This window comes from Lampetra fluviatilis, chromosome 37, assembly GCF_964198595.1.
Source record: "Lampetra fluviatilis chromosome 37, kcLamFluv1.1, whole genome shotgun sequence".
Lineage (NCBI taxonomy): Eukaryota > Metazoa > Chordata > Hyperoartia > Petromyzontiformes > Petromyzontidae > Lampetra > Lampetra fluviatilis.
Window position 1 is genome coordinate 10,198,440 of NC_136311.1, and position 17,614 is coordinate 10,216,053.

Genomic DNA, 17,614 nt, shown 5'->3' on the forward strand with positions numbered 1-17,614 from the left:
GTTAAAGAACCACTGCCTTACGACGTTTTTCCAATGGGCCTTCAAAAATTCCCTCAAATTCACTTTCAAATTGCCCCCGAGGGTGGGGTGGGGGAGGGGGGTTCCACCCATCAAATTCCTCAGCCAATCAGGACGATCTGCCAAAATCGGTCCACCAATGTTGCGCAAGAGCGTGACCCTAGGCGCGGCTCGTCAGGGCCGCCCTGCTGACAGTCGACGAACGACGACGAATCTCGCCAAATTCCAACGACACAGCGCGGACCCGTGAGGACCGGCGCCGCGTGTAAACGGCCGACGAATTAATAATCAAGGCGGGGCCTTTGGAGAGCTCTAAAATATACACGCGGGCAGCTTCTTCAAATCCAGTCCTTGTGAACCCCACACACCCCCCCACCCGTTGCGGTTTTCGGAGAGTACCAGCCATCAGGTGCGTGCAGTGTGAAGTGCCTGAATTTGCACGCGAGTAGAAGTCACAAGGCGGACAGTGGTGGGGGGGGGGGCGGTGGGTGTTGAGGACCGGAGTTGAGAAACGGCAATATCGGCGATGGTGAACGAGCAGCAAGTGACGTAAATTCGACCAATGTTCTGGAAGGGCTAGAAAGCTGAAATTTGGGACGCGTGTAGTCAAGTCCTCGTACGACCAGGAAAAGGCTGAAAACCAGAGATCTTCGGCAATGAGCTCGCCTCTCTCGGAGTGCGATTCTCCAGCGGAAACGTGGGTCAAGCAGAGACAATGAACTTCCTATAGCCGTGCAGGCTCTTGGGGAAGGTGCTGTTAAGAATGAGCGCCAATATCGACTGCTCTCGCACACACACAGATCTCCTGTATATAGCCAAGCAGCAGACAGAAAGATCCCCCGTGTAGCAGACTGTTCGGGCAAGTGCTGTTAGCGAGCACCTATGAAGGCTGGCACGGCACACGAGGGGGTGGGTGGCCACGCCCGGCCGCCTTTGTCTACCCCAGGAGCAATGTTTACACACAGCACCAGCTACTCATTTGAGGCTGAGTTGACCCAGGGAAGGCCTAAGACCGGTTCAGATAACCATCATTGGTGTTGGCCGTGAGCAGGAATCGACCCCGGGTCGCCAGGTTCGTCGAGCAACGCGCTAACCGCTGCACTACCGCTGCACTACAGGTCAGCAGACAAAGCAAAGACAAAGATTGCCTGTATAGCCTATAATAGACTGTCGGCAAGTGCTGTTAGCGAGCACCTATGAAGGTCAGACAGACATATAGACACACAGCAGACAGACACGCACACACGGAGAGAAGACTGCAGATATGATAAGCTTCGTCACTTAAAACTGAAATCTTATTTTTGTAAAAAGAAAAGTCAATCATGTGATTGTTAGTTTAACACAGGCTTTCGCAAAATCTCATCCATAATACAGGTGTTTTGGGTGAGATCGCGTAAATGTGTCGTTAAACCCACCACCACTCGACACAGCCAATCAGTAAGGTTTGTCACGTAAACAGAACATGCCGGTTCATGACTAGTACAGCACTAACCGGTGTGTTGGAGAGCAAAGCCACAACATTTACAATCTGAGTTCGAAGTTTCACCAGTAATTACAACCAGCTTCATCAGGCGGACAGCCAGATTTGTGGAGACATCCTCCTGTTTCGTTCCTTAGATAGAGGGGTTGATGTGATGGCATCACTTGTGAGCCCTTCTTGCACGAAGTGGGGGGGGGGGGGAGTGATTAATGAATGCATATAAATGACAATGGGTATCCATTGCCGGTTGTAGCTATCCAAACAATTAATATAGTTTTTTTTCCTCTCAATTTCGCTAGATTCTCTAATTAGTCTTGGCCAGTAGTAGCTAGTTTTGCACAGAACCTCAAAAGCATCAAAATCAATTGAGTGTCCTTGTTGGCACGCGTGTTCTGCCACTGCCGACAGTTGTGATCGTTTACGGGATTCATCACAGCAGAGCTGGGAATATGAAAAGTGAACGACCAAATTCACATTTAAAAATCAATAGTGTTTTGTTGTCTAGGTTGTGGTGGGTGAGCGGGGCAACACAAACACCAAATTGCTCTTAACCCAGTGTAAGCATGGATGGCCATCCGTCTTCGAAACAATGTCGACGTCCACAATATTAGTAGACGTTGAAAGATTAACTGGCCACAATTTCATAATAAAGGTTTTTTTGGGTTAGATCGCGTAAGTATGAATGTATCGTAACCCTCCACCACCGGACAAAGCCAGTAAGGTTTGTCACGTGAACAACACGCCAATTGGATTACTACTGTAAAACCTTGGATTGCGAGTAACTTGGTCTGCGAGTGTTTTGCAAGACGAGCAAAAATGTTACGTAAATATTAATTTGATAAACGAGCGAGGTCTTGCAATACGAGCAGTACGTGCATACGCTTTGTCTGCCGAGCGTCACGTGACCACAACTGATATACGAGTGCTTTGGATTACAAACACGTTTCCGGAACGAATTATGCTCGCAATCCGAGGTTTTACTGAACTTCAGTCCACAACATTTATTGTAAATTTTATTGTAAATCTTGTGGATTTTTACTCTCCATCACACCGGTCGGAGACTAACTAAAAAGATCGTGGAGGGTTTACGACAACATTTATCATTTGTCCAGTCTTGTTTGCTACGACCAATATCGTTCAACGCAAATTCGCATCCGATCTGCGATGTGTGTTTTTGGATCGTACCACATGTTGTTTTGTGGCAAGTCGGGGGAGTTTGGCTCCATATCTTGAGAGCTTTATAGAACCAACAAAGTTAAGAAAATATGCACAAATCGAAAATAACCAACTAACACACGCATTATCAGACTGCTGAAACGGTGGGTATATGTATTTATTTTGAATCTATTAATCGCCAAATGCCTCGATAAATCTCTCGCACCCCATCCGCCGTCTTGAACTGGTTTTTACTATTTGCAATTTACAATGCCATGGTGCATGTTAACATAACTCAAGGAAAGGTGGCACTAACCAATGTGTCAATTATGCCAGTGGGTGTGCTATAGTCCAATCCATCAATCTTAAGTTACGTATTAAAGCACACTTGACATGAATAAAAGATGGTCTCGGAGAACTTAACATTAAATAGAATTGGCATGAATGGGCCAACACCCGGAGCGTATTAAATGCAAAAGACAATGAGTTTACAAGACAACTACAACTCGTTTGTGAAAAAAAAAGAAAAGACGCAGAAGGGTAAAAACTCTTTGGGATTTAATTTTTATTGATTTAATTTGAGTCACCGTCAAACGCGTTGCAGTTTATTTGTGTGCATTATCAAATATTAAATAACGCGCAAGACTATATCTTTGCTCGGTGAATACAAACTGCGAATTGGGATTTTGAGAATAATTAAACAATTTATGGATTCTGTTAAAGCACGCAAAAGATGTGGGTTTACTTTCTAATAATGAACATTCAAATAAATAACAAGTACAGTCGTCTCACCAACAATAAAGGATTTTAAGTTTAATCCCAAAAGTATAATTGCGTCGTAACCCGCCAGAGCCAACCGGTAAGGTTTGTCGCGTAAACAAAACGCGCCAATTAGTTACTACTTGAGCCCACCGGTGTGTTGGAGAGTAAATCCACATCGTTTACAATTTGAGTTCCATGACGTTTCGCTGGTAATTACATCCAGCATCATCGGCGATTTGCCAGAATTGTGTAAAGATCCACCTACTTCCAGCCTCAGAGCAAGATGACGCCACCACTGTAAGCCAAACAGTGAACGGCATTGGTTGCGAAATTAACCATCATGGAGGTCAAACCCTTATCAGCGCCGACCTTATTACAGACCGATTCAGACCTTATTGGTCACCCCTTATAAATCTCAACGTTCATCTTACAAAATCCCATCACAAGGGAGAAACACAAAGACAAAAAATATTGTTTTATATTGTAAACTCACAATTATTGTTTTCACTATTGCAAATGTCGACGGCGCTACCGTACTTCTAGCTTGATAAACATTTTTTTAAAAATCTTTGATATTTAGGCGCCATATATCATCTCCAGTAAAGTAGTGCCATCCGTTCACATCGCGCATTTCTTTGTAGAAAATACCAAAAAGCAATTGGGGGGCTTTCCTTCAATCGACTTGCTTGCTGGCTCGGTTTACTAGTTACAATAATAATAATCCCATTTACATAGCGCTTTTCAGCATGGATCTCATAGTGCTGTACAGGACACAGCAGCAGCAGACACTCAGTATAAAAATAATTACGTTATATTTATCATGTTATATTTATCCGCGCGAGGGCGTCCACTGGTGACGCGCCATCCTCAAGGGGGGGCACGCCCCACTCCTGGAGGTACAGCGACAATACCGGAGTTGATGTACGGAGTGGACGGCGCTTAGCTCTCCCCCCCCCCACCACCACCATTCCATTTCCCCCGTCACCAAAGAATCTATGTTATACAAGATACCAACGACGTGGTATGCATCAAGACATTACACTGATAAGGACAGATTCTACGCTCGATCTTAACAAAAAGACAAAGCGAGTCGTGATTTTATTTTTCTCCAAAGGATATAAAATACGATTTCAACTTAAAAGCATGCAAACCGGCCCCTAGCTGCAACCCCCCCTTGACTGCGTTCCCATGGCTATCTCGCACAAGCTTTGGTATCCAGCCATGAAAATAAAAACAAGACTTTAAAGCCCACAGAGTGCTCCTAACGACGTCACCGAAATGACATCGTCCACGAGCAACGTCACGGGTGATATCGCTGGCACGCTTCTGCGATTTAAAAAAAAAAGGCTTTTATTCGTTTGAGTTCAGCAACTCCTTTCATTTCCGATTCTTCACCACTGTGGAAGGAGGACGCGGCAAGTGACCTCTGTGTGACGCACAGAGAGTGGGTGAACTTCTCTAAATTGGCTTCGTTCCTCACACAATATAAACCGTCGCATATTTTCTACAAATGCACATTTTTTTTTATTTCATCGTTTTCTCAGTTTCAAATGTGAAGCACGCTACACAACCACTTAGTGTACAAATTCACACACACAAACACAAAATCGCACGGGCAGGGCTCACAAGAACACAACTTAGACGGGGTGGCAATAACCCCGGATGAACACATTAATTTCCAAACATTATTTAACTCCGCAAATGAGCAGCCAATACTAATGGAACATTGGCACATTACCGAACTCACTACATTCTGGATATTAACATTCAAGCTCCGAGTGTTGGTACAAGTGGAGGCAACGAGTTCCCCCCCACCCCACCGATGTTGTCAGCGAACAGGGGACAGAGCTAGCACGGAGTACTGGCAAGAGTCGCGCTAGGCTTTGCTTCCGCTCACGGGAAGTGCCCCTGCACTGCCGAGCACAGGGACACGCTTAGCCGTGGGGGGGGGGGGGGGGGCCGTGTTCATCCCGACGCCGCACACGCCGGCGGCGGCTGAACCCAACGTTGCGTTGAGGAATGGGAGAATGCGAGTAACGGCTCGTCACAAAAACGAGGGCCCACCGCGACTTCGGCTCATCGATTCGTCAACAGTCGGATTAACGTCGTCCCCTCGGTGGACTCTGTCTGGTGGGACGGGGGATGGTTTAGTTGTATTTGTATTCGTTTGGGCGAATTGTTTACCTTTCCGATACTTTGCGCTGCTACCGTGTTTTTGTACCGTTTGTTGTTGTAACGTTCTTACCCCGTTGCCCCTAATGGACATCCGTGTAAAAAAAAGAGCTTTATAGCTCATCGGATTCCTCCAGATAAATAAATATTCTGAATATGATATGCAAACTCATTCGGCTCCAAGTACATGCGACTCAAAGGGGCGGGAAGCCAGGTAGAAGCAGCACAGTCCGTGGCAGCAGGGGCCAGCTGTGCTGACATCTAAAGTAGTGGCCTTGAATTTGAAGTTTACCTTTCCCTCCCACTTCCCCCCACCACCACCAGAATATAATTGCACGCATGCGTTGCTTATATCAGGACTGTGCTTAAACTAGACGGGTTTATATCCAGCTACAGCTGTTCAGTAATTAATAACCAAAGCCTCATTCCAAAAAGCACGTTTTACTGACGATTTACGCAACTTAAACTGTTAAAAGTACTCGGGGGATGATCAAGGCAGTTTCTCGCAGATGCATTAAACTCACTGGACAGCATTCTTTGAAACTATATTTTAGTGTTTACAGCAAGCAAGTAACCATTTCTGTAGATTTTCTCCCCCACATTTTGTTCATTCATTCCAGCCACCAACCCTTGTTACGAGTGACGCTTGATTAGCGCTTTCATTTCTGCGTGCTCATAATATCATATATAATGACAAACAAGTTTTTTTTTTAAAGTACTGAATTACCGCGTAGGTTCTTCGTGCTGCACGCTTGGGGTTTTTGTGGATGTAAGCGCGCGATGTTCGGTGGTTTTTTTTGTCGCAGAAGCTCCCAGCAGGGGAGCGACACGATTTTATATCCCAAATAACAAAGCGCGAAACAGACGTCGCAAAAACACAGAATTATTTTCAAAACGTAAACTTTTAAGGGGCGGGGGGGGGCACGCATTAATTTCAGTTAATCCACGGCTCAACGCAAGCAATTTACGAATGTGCCTGCGCTAAAAAAAAGCCAATGAGAAAAATCTTTTGAGGTTACAAAAAACAAAAACGTAAGGACGCACAAACCTTCGTCGACACCACCTTAACATAAATTAACGCTAAAAAACCACCGCAAGCATGAAAAAAATGATAGGTTTTACTCTTTTCTGGCAATAAAACTGGTGTTAATATTTTGATTTAAAGCTTTCGTGACTGCAGGGATTCATATTCTTGGTTCTTTCGGTAAAGTCACGTAAAAGGGAAATAATAAAATAATACAAATAAAAAACTATAAAAATTCTCACGACGTTATATTTGTATTACTTTATTATTTCCCTTCTACGTGACTTTACCGAAAGAACCAAGAATATGGTGTTAAGATGTTCAAACATCTGTTTGTCTTACTGCCAGAAAGGGTAAAACCTCGTCTTATCTTTTCATGCTTTGATACTGGTGTAGCGATGTCGATGGGCTGTGTACACTTACCTGCAGAGGCAGTCAGGGTCCAGCAGGGGCAGTCGTTATACCCCTAGCCCAGAATCAGGAGGGGGGCTACGGGGTGTGCTGGGATCCCTCGGAGCCCCCTCTAGAACTCTCTGCAAAGTGGGCGGAGCCAGGGCTGACGCACGGGTGCTGGGTATAAAAGCCGGACCCCGGGAAGGGTCCGGGGCCAGTCCAAGACAGAAGCCAGAAGACCGGCTAGCCAGTACCATGGGACCCCTAGCCACGCTGCCCTTGTAAGGGCCGGGACTCTGTGTGGCTCAGTAGTGAGACCCTGGGAACCCCGGGCCCGACGTCCTTGTGACGGCCGGGTCCGAGTGGGCCAGTGGTCGGAACCCGCACCCTGGCTAGGCAGGGTCAGTGCAGCCTCCCCGAGGCACCCATAGCCGGAGGACCCAGAGCTGTAGTTCCGTGTCAGGGCACGTCCGCCTGGAGGCAGTACCTCCCCCCAGGCAGTGGTTAGAAGGGCCGTTGACCTGAGTGAGTCTGGGCTGTACTGGCAAGTATGTGTATTGAATAAAGTGTCGCCTCCAAGGTCCGTCTCAGACTTCCATAAAACCCACTACATTGGCATAAAGTTCCCGTGTTTTTTTTTTACACAGCAGGCAAATCGTCAACTCTTGGGTGGTCCCAACCCAAGCAGCCGCGTGTTCCTAATGAAAGCAAAGCGCACGCACCGGTGAGAGGAGGCAGCGTCGGCAGGTTTGGCTGCGAGTAGCAGGCGTTGAGGGCCTGGTCCAGCGAGTCGAGCGCGTGGAACGTGGGGTGTGTGTACTGCTGCAGGAACAGGTTCCCGTACGCGTCGAACCACGGCACCGTCACGTCCACCGAAATGCCCTGAGGGATGGGCACCTGGGGAGGATGAAAAAAGGGCACGCGAGAAAAAAAGGAGGCCTCGTGTCATTCCATCTCCCTCTCCGCTGTGAATGTTGTTTTTTTTGGGAGGATAATAGACAAAGTGGGTATTAACTAATATAAATATTTTTTTTAATACCAGGTAAGGCCCACTGAGCTACGTAGTTCTTTTTCAGACGAGACCTGGCCACAAATGAAAGCTCAACCAAGTGGCTTATGAAGTGGAAATTTATAGCAGCCAGAATAGTGGAAACGCATGTTTCTGAATGCGTACTCTCAAACTCCACATATACAGCTGCCGTCAGGGTCGGGATCGAACCCCATGACCTCCTGTATACCAGGCGAGGTAGTTAACGTCTCTCCACCGCGAAGGCGGACAAAGAGGGAGTTTCACTGCAACCGAAAGAAAGTGCAGTGGAGCGTCTGGGTCAGTACGGAGGCCGCGGTGTGTGGTGCATCTTTACCGGTGCCACGGGCACGACAACATGGCCGATCGGCGGCAGCACGGGGGCCGCGATGTTTTTCATGTTTAAGTTCTTAAACTTCTTGCGGATGAGCTTCAGCGCAGCGTCCACTTGCTTGTCCGTCCCTGCCAAACGAGAGTGGGGTTTGCAACGTCTGACACAGCCCAGCAGCGGCACGTTCGCCCCTCGTTGCAGGTCGGCCGCACGAACGCCGTGGGTAACCAACCGTTGAGCACGGTTGGCTACGTGCAGCGCGAAACCAATTTCAACGAGAGGTACACGCAAGTAACAGGCTGCCCCGATGAACCATAACATATACGCCCGCCGGTCCGCTTCGCAGCGGACATCAACAATCACCGGGACGTCACGCGAAATGGGCAGGCCATTGTACGCCAGAGTCGTGGTCCAAATTTGGGCAAATTTGGAAAAAAACGGATCCGCAACTTACTCGCTCGGGATTACACGCAGCAACGTCGTAGACACGAACAGGTGCTGGGTCACATGGCTCCCACAGGAAAACAGCCGGGGGGGGGGGGACTTTAAAGTGTTTGAGAGGGGAGTTTGACGCGAGGTTCTTATCGCGTTCAAAGCGCTCTGCGATGCCCTGCCCGTACACCAATGGTGACCTTTCACAAACAAAATCACGATTATTATGAAGTGCAACACGCAAACCGTCGGCGGCGTAAACGATGCGTCGACTCGCAAGTTCGAAAACGCATTTGTACGCAACGCGCCGTCGTCGATTCGTGCGCGAGAATCGATTACTTTTAAACTCTTACACGTTGTGCATATTACGTTCAAGTGATCCCCGCAGCCACTATAACAAGCAGGGAAATGTACAACAATGTAAAACATACATTCCTGTATCGAGACTCTGCATTACAGGCCTGTAACAAACGTGTGCGTACACGACAGCTCACAGGTGCTTATTTATCCATCCGACTGCTGTAGCGCAATGCCATACTGGCTGCCAACTGATCAACATATGGCTGGGCAGGCCGAGATGGAGATACACCCCGCGGCTACTCGGGCCATTCCAAACCTATTAATAAAATCAAAGTTGCGCTAGGTGGCCAAGTGGCTAAGGGTCCTAATGCGGTGTCACGTCGCTCAAACACCGGTCAAATCCTGGGCTCAAATCAGAGCCACTACCCATTATCAATCCGGGTTTTTCGAGTGTGCGAGCCAGTCGTCCCAGCACAGTCACCCCAAAGACGACCACGTACAAGACCCATCACGATTCAGTTTCGTTTTTTCGCATCATTACGCTTCATTCCAACTGTGAGAAGGAAAACTTGTCATTTGATCGCATGTACGCCGAAATTAATTTGCGCTGTACGTTAGCCAACAGTCCTAAATCGGCAAGTGTGGCGGAAGGTCAACAAACTGACACACAAAACAAGCAGCCACCGCAGTGTTCAATCTAGACGATAATTTTTATAAGTGCACGGCTTCAGTGGCTTCCTAATATATCGGAAGGAAGAGCGTTCCAGACGGCCGGAGTAGCTCGCGGTGAAAGCGCGCGCGATGCGGCGACCCATCTTCGTCTGGCGTGCAACGAACACCATCTGCAGAGCAAACAGAACTCGCGCCCCCGAGTGTGGCTAACGGAGGGGCCCTGCTCAAGGCGGGGGAGGTGACGAGGCCGAGGAGGTTAGCTCGTGAGCTGCTCGTTGCAGAGGCTTCTGCCGTTCAATCCCCGTGGCCGGCCTGGTTAATGAACACCGCGGGGTGCATCAACCGTAAAAATATGCGCACCGTCGGATGCTCAGTGGACATTAAGATGCCCCAGGGTAGTAGCCAAAAAAAGTGTAAGACCGTGTGTGTACCGGAGCCAAAATGTTTTTTGCCAAATTACTTGCGAATGGTGGCGGCCTGGCATGGTGCTTGCCACGCATCCCCCTTTATACCAACGCGTGTGCCATTCAAGCACCAAATAGAAACCTTTTGCAAGGAATCAAGTCTGCATCAACCACACGTACTTGGTGAACTTGCAAACAAATCATGCTCTGATAATAGATGGGCATTGTCTTTCAAACGGATTGGCCTACACCAAAGTCAGCCTTCGTCTCTGCCGTTTGAACATGTTAACACCTGTTTTATTGCCAGATAGGTTAAAAGCGACCATTATATGTCATGCTTTACCTTAGGTGGAAGGCATGAGTAGGTTATAATTGCATCTTCATGGTACGAGCACCATTACAAGTTCATTGCAGCGACACTTCCGGTGATTTAAAAAAAAAATCAGAGTAAAGCTTCAAACTTGTATCAGACCAGCCAGGACACACAGCCTGTGTACGTACAGATCTACAACACAAGGGACATTTGTATTGTGGATTGCATCTCCCTTAAAAAAAAAGGGATAGATGGCTGCGACCGGGTGGAAATAGGATCCGATAAAAAAATCAGATCCAGTCCGATCCGTTACCGTGTACCATGGAAGTCCCAACAATTCGGCGCGTCCAGACGGACGGAACAATCGGCACCTACCTTCTATATGGACGACCTGAAAATCAGCCGTGAAGGACAGTTGTATGATGTAGATCTTCGCTCCGGAGCCCTCCTTCAGATAGTTGATGAATTTCCCCTGCTTGCCGATGAGGCGGCCAACCAAAATCTGCAAGGAGGCAACGCAGGAGTTGTGGGTGAAGGGGCAGCCCTGCAATTACTAGCTCATGCCACACGGCTCGCAGAGAGGGACCTCGACTAGAACATGGGGCAACAGTGGTTAGCACGCTGCACTACGGAACCTGGCGACACGAGTTCGATTCCCGGTCACTGCCAATAGCAGTGGAGAAGTGGCAACTAAAATTTTTTATCAGTTCTGGCACAGATTTCAGTAGAACTCACGCTGACCAGCGTGGTGAAGTACGGTCAAACAACCCCCCCGTGACCGACACAGCGTGGATCAACAAGAAGGGCTCTAATCTAAACTCATTTACTTTCATTAAAATTAAAAAAACTCGGTTCTCAATTGTCGAGTTAAATGTGTTGCTCCCTCACTCAGCCTGGTTACCAATGACCGCACACAAAAAAATCTATCGCATTAACTTTGGTTCTCGATTGGGTTTAGGGCAGCACAACGAGGCACACAGAGAAAGTTGTCACCCACAGAATAAAAAAACCACATGGCTCAAGCTGGAAAGCTTAACACCGTCAAAGCACCAAATTCCACTTTGAGCACGCAAACATAAATCATCACACGCCGGTATGGAATGATACAATGCAAGCAACACGTGCCAACGTCTCCTCTGTACAATTTCCGACTGGCCCATGTGCAGAGTGAATCCACGGAAAGCGCTGCTAAAATCATTTCGGAGCAAGCATATATATGTACAGTAAAACCTTGGATTGCGAGTAACTTGGTCTGCGAGTGTTTTGCAAGACGAGCAAATTTTTTTTTTAAATATTAATTTGATAAACGAGCGAGGTCTTGCAATACGAGTAGTACGTGTATACGCTTTGTCTGCCGAGCGTCACGTGATCACAACTGATATACGAGTGCTTTGATATACGAGTGCTTTGAATTACAAACACGTTTCCGGAACGAATTATGCTCGCAATCCAAGGTTTTACTGTAGTGACAGGGGAGTCAGCCTACAGTGTGAATGGGCTAGTGGCCGCGGGAGGCAATGAAAGGGGTGCCCACAGCTTGCAGTACGAAGGGACTGGTGGCGACGGGAATGATCGAGAACAGGAGCGTGGGGCCAGGTGACGGAAGAGGACGGTGGAGTCTGCTGGTGGAGTCTGCTGGTGGAGTCTGCTGGTGGAGTCTGCCGGTGGAGCGAGCGTCTAGAGCCAGCGGGAAAGTTCGGGAAGGGGGGGCATGGCCTGGGAGATGCGCGGGAGACTTGGGGCTGCTGTAGTTGGGACTCCGCCTATCCGAGTGAACGCGTCTCATCCAATAAAGAAACCATCTCAAGACAAGCGAGTCAAGTCGTCATCACATATATAATTTCACACCCCTTTGTCAGTCCGCTACTGGATGAAGGTCTCCCCACCGCCCCCACCCCCCCGTCACCGCGTCAGTCACGAGGGCTGTTGGCGCACAACTTCTCCGACTTGGCGAGTGCATATTTGTTAAAAAGGGGAATCGGGAGTGAAAGGCCGTGCTCGCGAGTGCGTGCGGCAGTCTGGCGCCAGCTATCGTCGAGTGGGTCATGCGTGTCGCTTCGGTTGTCAGCAGCGAGTACAATGTTTTACAAAAACAGCGCGGCGCTACTGGGCCCGTCTAAAAAAAAAAAATGAACGGCGAGACGAGCCGCCCGCACGTTCCGAAATTCGGCGGCGAAAATGGGACACCGACCCCCACCACCCCGGGACTTGCAGACGTCTCAGAACGGGCAACGGTTAAGACGTCTCGGAATGGGAGAGGGTTGAGACGTCACGGAACGGGAGAGGGTTAAGACGTCACTCGCCGACGACGATCGCCGTGGCCTGGAATCGAACTCCGGGAGCGGGTGGGGGTTCAGAAAGCAGTACAACACGCCATCCACACTTCCCGGGAAGGATAACACGACTACAAAATTAAGTTGCATTCAACAATACTGTCATCACAAATAAGCTTAATTGATGACGACAAGCACTGGGGAGACAAAGGCGGCCGGGCGTGGTCTTGGCCCACAACACCCTCGTGCGAGCCTTCAAAGGCGCCCGCTCACCTTTGACACGTGGAACTCCCAGATCACCATTTCACTGTCGTCACCGGAACCAGTGACACACGGGCAGCTGCCATCGCTCACAGCTTCTCCGTAAAAATCTGCATGGAGCACGGGAAGAGGTGCAACGGGGAAGACAAATAAGGACAACATGATCACGTGTCGAACGTACAGTCGCGTTCTCCTATAAAACGCAAGAGTTGCATTATGGAAAAATCGCGTTATAATAAATCATATATCACGTAGGGTAAAGCGCAATCCGCGATAACGCGCTGGATGCGTACGCGGGCTGAACAGAGGCTGAGGCGCGCGTGGGTGGCATCTAGAAGCATCCAGCAGCATCCCGCCTTGTGCGATGCTACGCCGAGGCCGCCGTGCGACCGCTTATTCCGACTGGCGCGACGTTAGTCCCGTTCACTCGACCGCGTCAGATCCAATTCGCATCCGCTTTATAAAAAGTGTTCCCCAAAACATTCATCGCGTCAAATTCAATTCGCGTCATGAAAACAACACGCGGCGTTATAGAGGGAACAAACTGCACGTCGGGAGGACGGCCGCCTTTGATTTATATCAATCCCAAGTGAGGTTGATGAAAGTGCTACTCGTACGGAGAGAGATTGGGCCCCCAGCCCGACCAGAGAAATGCGGAATTTCCTCCACAGCCTCAGGGTCCCCAATGATAAGAGAAAAAGCGAATTGCCAACTACCAACTCCAATGATAGGAAACGTTGCGAGGCTGCGGTAGCTTCGGAAGTTCGTCCATCTAGCATCACGGGTGCCGACGATGGTTAAGCGTTAAGATTAACGGCCGTTCTTAAAAAGAACACTGCATCAACATGCCCATGTTTATTACATTTTCCTTGCTGAGAATTCATCAATAACAAACAAAAAAAAGTGTGCAAAGAAAATTTGCTGTCGTTAGCCGACGTCCGCGTGGCCGTCTAAACGGTACAGAACCCGCGGTTCATTATTCACAACGATCGTGTATTCAACCAGGCGAGTGAACATCAACCATCACAAAGAGTTAAAAAAAAAATTGACTTCTCACCGAGTGAAGAGTCACCATCGAGCGTCACCGTTGACTCGCTGTTCTCCGAACCCGTGCTCAATCCATTGGTCATGCTCTCCTCCGCGTCGACCGCGGTTACTTTAGGGTCACCCCTCGTACAGGCGTCCACCGGTAAAGCTGGCAGCGCGTGACCACCGCCGGTGGGGTTTTTATCGAAAAATTCCACCGCTACCTTCGCCGCTTTCCTTTTCGGAGACTTCTCGGCGGTTCTGTCCTTCATGAGCCACTTGCCTTCGGGACAAGACAACGGGAAAAACTTTGAACCCGACTTTCCCTTGTTCGGCGAGTGTTCCAGTTCCTTCATATTCACCCCAAAATTAAGACCTTTCCACAAGTCGTCGACGGACCAGGCATTCTTGGACGTCGCCTCTCCCTCCGATGTTTCCTCGCCAACAGCACGTTTATCCGCAGGGAGATTCTCCACCAGGGTTGGCGTGAACGGGGCGGCTTCCGCCGAAAGATTGCTCTTCACAAGCGACGACGACTCCGCCGCCTTCTCGTCGTCCCTCCCCTTCGCTTCGCTCGGTGAAGCGCCGGTGGCCGGCTCGCGATCACGAGCGCACCGCCCCTCGTTTGCGGTGTGGACCGGGGGCAACTCGACCCCACCGCGGGGCGCAGCTTCGTTTGTCGTGGCTTCCGCCGACGTGGGCGTGAAGGGGGTCGCCTCCGCCGATAACCTGCTGCTCAGAACCGGCCGATTCTCCGACTCGTCGTCCCCTTCCAAGCGCACGTTTGCGAAAGACACCCTCACATCCCGAATGAGTTTTTCCACAAAACCCGAAGCGAACCGCTCCTCGAGCTCCTTGCAGTCCGCGGCGTCGCCGCCGTTGTGCCGCACCTCCTCGGCGCGGGTGGCTTTGTCCGAAGGCGAACTCTCCGCTTCTTCGTGGCACGAGACTGGAATCTTTGCCTTCCTCTCGACGCTGCCGGAGATTTCCAAATCACATTTGACGCCTCCAGCCACCGCCACCAAATTCGACCCTGGAGTCAGCTGCGAATCATTCGAGCGACTCACCGTTTCAAGCAGAGGTGAACAGCGGACCGCTTTCGTATCCTTCAAATCAAGAGGCTCAGCCTCCTGAATAAAACGCTCGTCATTTTTACCATCCTTGCCAGATCCACCGAGGTAATTCTCTCTCGAGATTTTCCCTCCCATTTCCATCTTCAGACACAAGGGGTCCACTTTGTCGCTGCCTTCGGGATCGTAGCGCTCGCCGCAATCGTTGGCCCGTCCCTCGTCGCCAACTTCGCAACTTCCAACGCGCTCCAGAGCCTCGCCCTTGGGCGCCTTTCCATCGTCGCAGCCGCCCGTCGCCGCGCGGCCCGCTTTGCGCAACGCTGCCCCACCGCCAACCCCTTCGTCTGAGAGCACGCCGTCAGAAACATTACGCTCGCAGAACATTTTTCCGGCGGACGTCTTAGACCCGTTGGTGGATGCCGCGCCCTCCGTAGCGGCGCCCTTCGTTTCACACTCTTCGCCGTTCTGGCAACGCAACTCCGATCGTTCGAGCGTTCGTGCCGATTCGCCCACGTCGCGGCTGACCAACGTGGCGCGAGGCGCTTTAACAATTGACGACGGGACATCAGGACTGCAGATGGTCGCCACAGCGCTGGCTCTGCCAGCATTGGCGGCGACGGTGCCGTCCGCGGCGCCGACTCGCGGCGTACCGTGCGCCCGCGCAGACTCCGAGGTTCTTCCAGCGTCTGCGATAACGTCGCGTTTGGCACCGCTCGCATTTGTCGACGTCGACGCATCTCCTGCATCTCCAGGCGATTGGTTGTTGACGGCCGCTGCTTTAGGAACACTTTCAACTGCGTCCGGACCATTGCTTAAATCGGAACTCGACAAATCCTTACGCTCGTTGGGTAACAACGCACCCAAATTGTTGACTCGACCAGGGGCATCGCCGATGTCCATTTTGGACCCGTCCGTGGAAGCACCGGCCGACAGGGGGCCGATGGAGTCCGCAGCGGATGAAACGTCCGACGTGTCTGCCGTGGCGAAGGTCTCGCGCTCGCTCGTCGAATGCGGGGCTGCAAGTGGCTCGGCCAAGAGGTTTCCGTTCGATGACGCGGCGAGCGAACTCGGCGTGTCGTGCGCATCGCTCGAAGGCCGCGCATCGCACAAATTATCTTCGGGACGTTCGACGGGCGTTTCACGTTCAGGGAGACTCTCGCGTGCACACGCCGACAAGTCGGTAGCCGCGCGTGCCGCGACCGGGACCTCCGCGGTTTCACCGGGAGACGCCGCCGCTTCTCGCGCTCCACACGCGAGCCCGTCGCGTTTGTCCAGCGAAACGGCGGCGCCGAATGTAGCGTCCGATAAGACTCCATCCGCGTCGCCAACGGCCGGACCGACGCACGCCTCGGCCGACGGGCAGCCGGCCGATCCGGGAGGGCACGTGGCAGGATATTCACGAGGCCCGAGCGGGTCGACGTCCGGTGCGGCGCAGACGTTGAGCTCGTCGTCGGGGTTTGCGCACGCACGGGAGGAATCGGCGGTGGCCGCGACGCCGTGACACGACCGAGTCCTCTTGGTGGAGTTTCTCGTGGCCTTGCACGCCGCCTTCCTCCTCCAGGAGTACCAGGCCCACGCCGCCACTGCCGCCACCCCCGGCAGGGCGTACGGGTAATACCTGTGCAGCGCCCTCCACAACATGGCCGCCGCTTTGTTCCAGCAAAATAATCTGAACGCAGAGACAGACACAAAAAAAGCCCCAACACTCATTTCAGACGTGTGTGTGTGTGTGTGTGTCAACGCACTAACACGGGGGGGGGGGCGGTCAAAGAGCAACCGTTGCAGCAGTGTCATGTCAAAGGTCACAGTGCTTCCCATTACTTCAGCGTGCCAATCATATTAAATAAACATCTCGTACAGGAAGCTACCATCGAACCTCCCGGTTTCAACCTTCCACGCCGCCAATGGTCGAAACATCGACCGAATCAGAACCGGGCCACGTGGCCGATGCGGCCACCCCGATGCCACAAATGGCGCGTCGAAGATTCGGCGGTCTGCGGCTAAAGTGTGGCCACGAATCCCAAACCAGACCGCATCGCAAACGCTCCACCGCTACTGCAGTCTTCACTCCTTTAAAAATTAACCCGTAAAAACAAAGTTTTTCACTATAAATCCTTTATATGCGTGGCGGCTAGAGTCCTCTCGTCCTCTGGCTTGAGATGGCTGCCCATTTGGGTCGGATGATTGTCTGCCAGCATTAAGCAATTGGTAATTAAATATTTTTAAAAAATTCCCTAAACAGTGTAAAATTTAGGAAAAATGTTTTCACGAAAATTAATTGTCACGCACAACGAGTCTGTGTGGAAAATGTCAGCTCGATTGGATCACGGGAAGTGGGTTAAAAAACGACCGAAAGATTTGCACGGTCGTAAGCAAGCAAGCACGCAAGCACGCAAGCAAGCAAGCAAGCGAACTTAATATAAAGGATTTAAAAAGGAGGAACGGACGAGATCCACGCCGCTTCTCAACAGATAATTGAGCGGATAACAACATCACACCGT

At 50.6% G+C, this 17,614-nt stretch overlaps 1 protein-coding gene across 1 annotated transcript in view; it reads right to left on the reverse strand.

The window, feature by feature from the left end:
- LOC144945462 (uncharacterized) overlaps positions 1-17,614 on the reverse strand; it is a 40,986-nt gene that overhangs the window by 11,168 nt on the left and 12,204 nt on the right. Inside the window, exons 2-6 of the mRNA XM_078873979.1 lie at positions 14,075-16,782; positions 13,030-13,127; positions 10,859-10,985; positions 8,369-8,493; positions 7,727-7,901 (exon numbers count right to left, since the gene is read on the reverse strand). Coding sequence (XP_078730105.1) covers positions 7,727-7,901; positions 8,369-8,493; positions 10,859-10,985; positions 13,030-13,127; positions 14,075-16,782 — 3,233 coding nt within the window. The remainder of the gene's footprint in view (positions 1-7,726; positions 7,902-8,368; positions 8,494-10,858; positions 10,986-13,029; positions 13,128-14,074; positions 16,783-17,614) is intronic.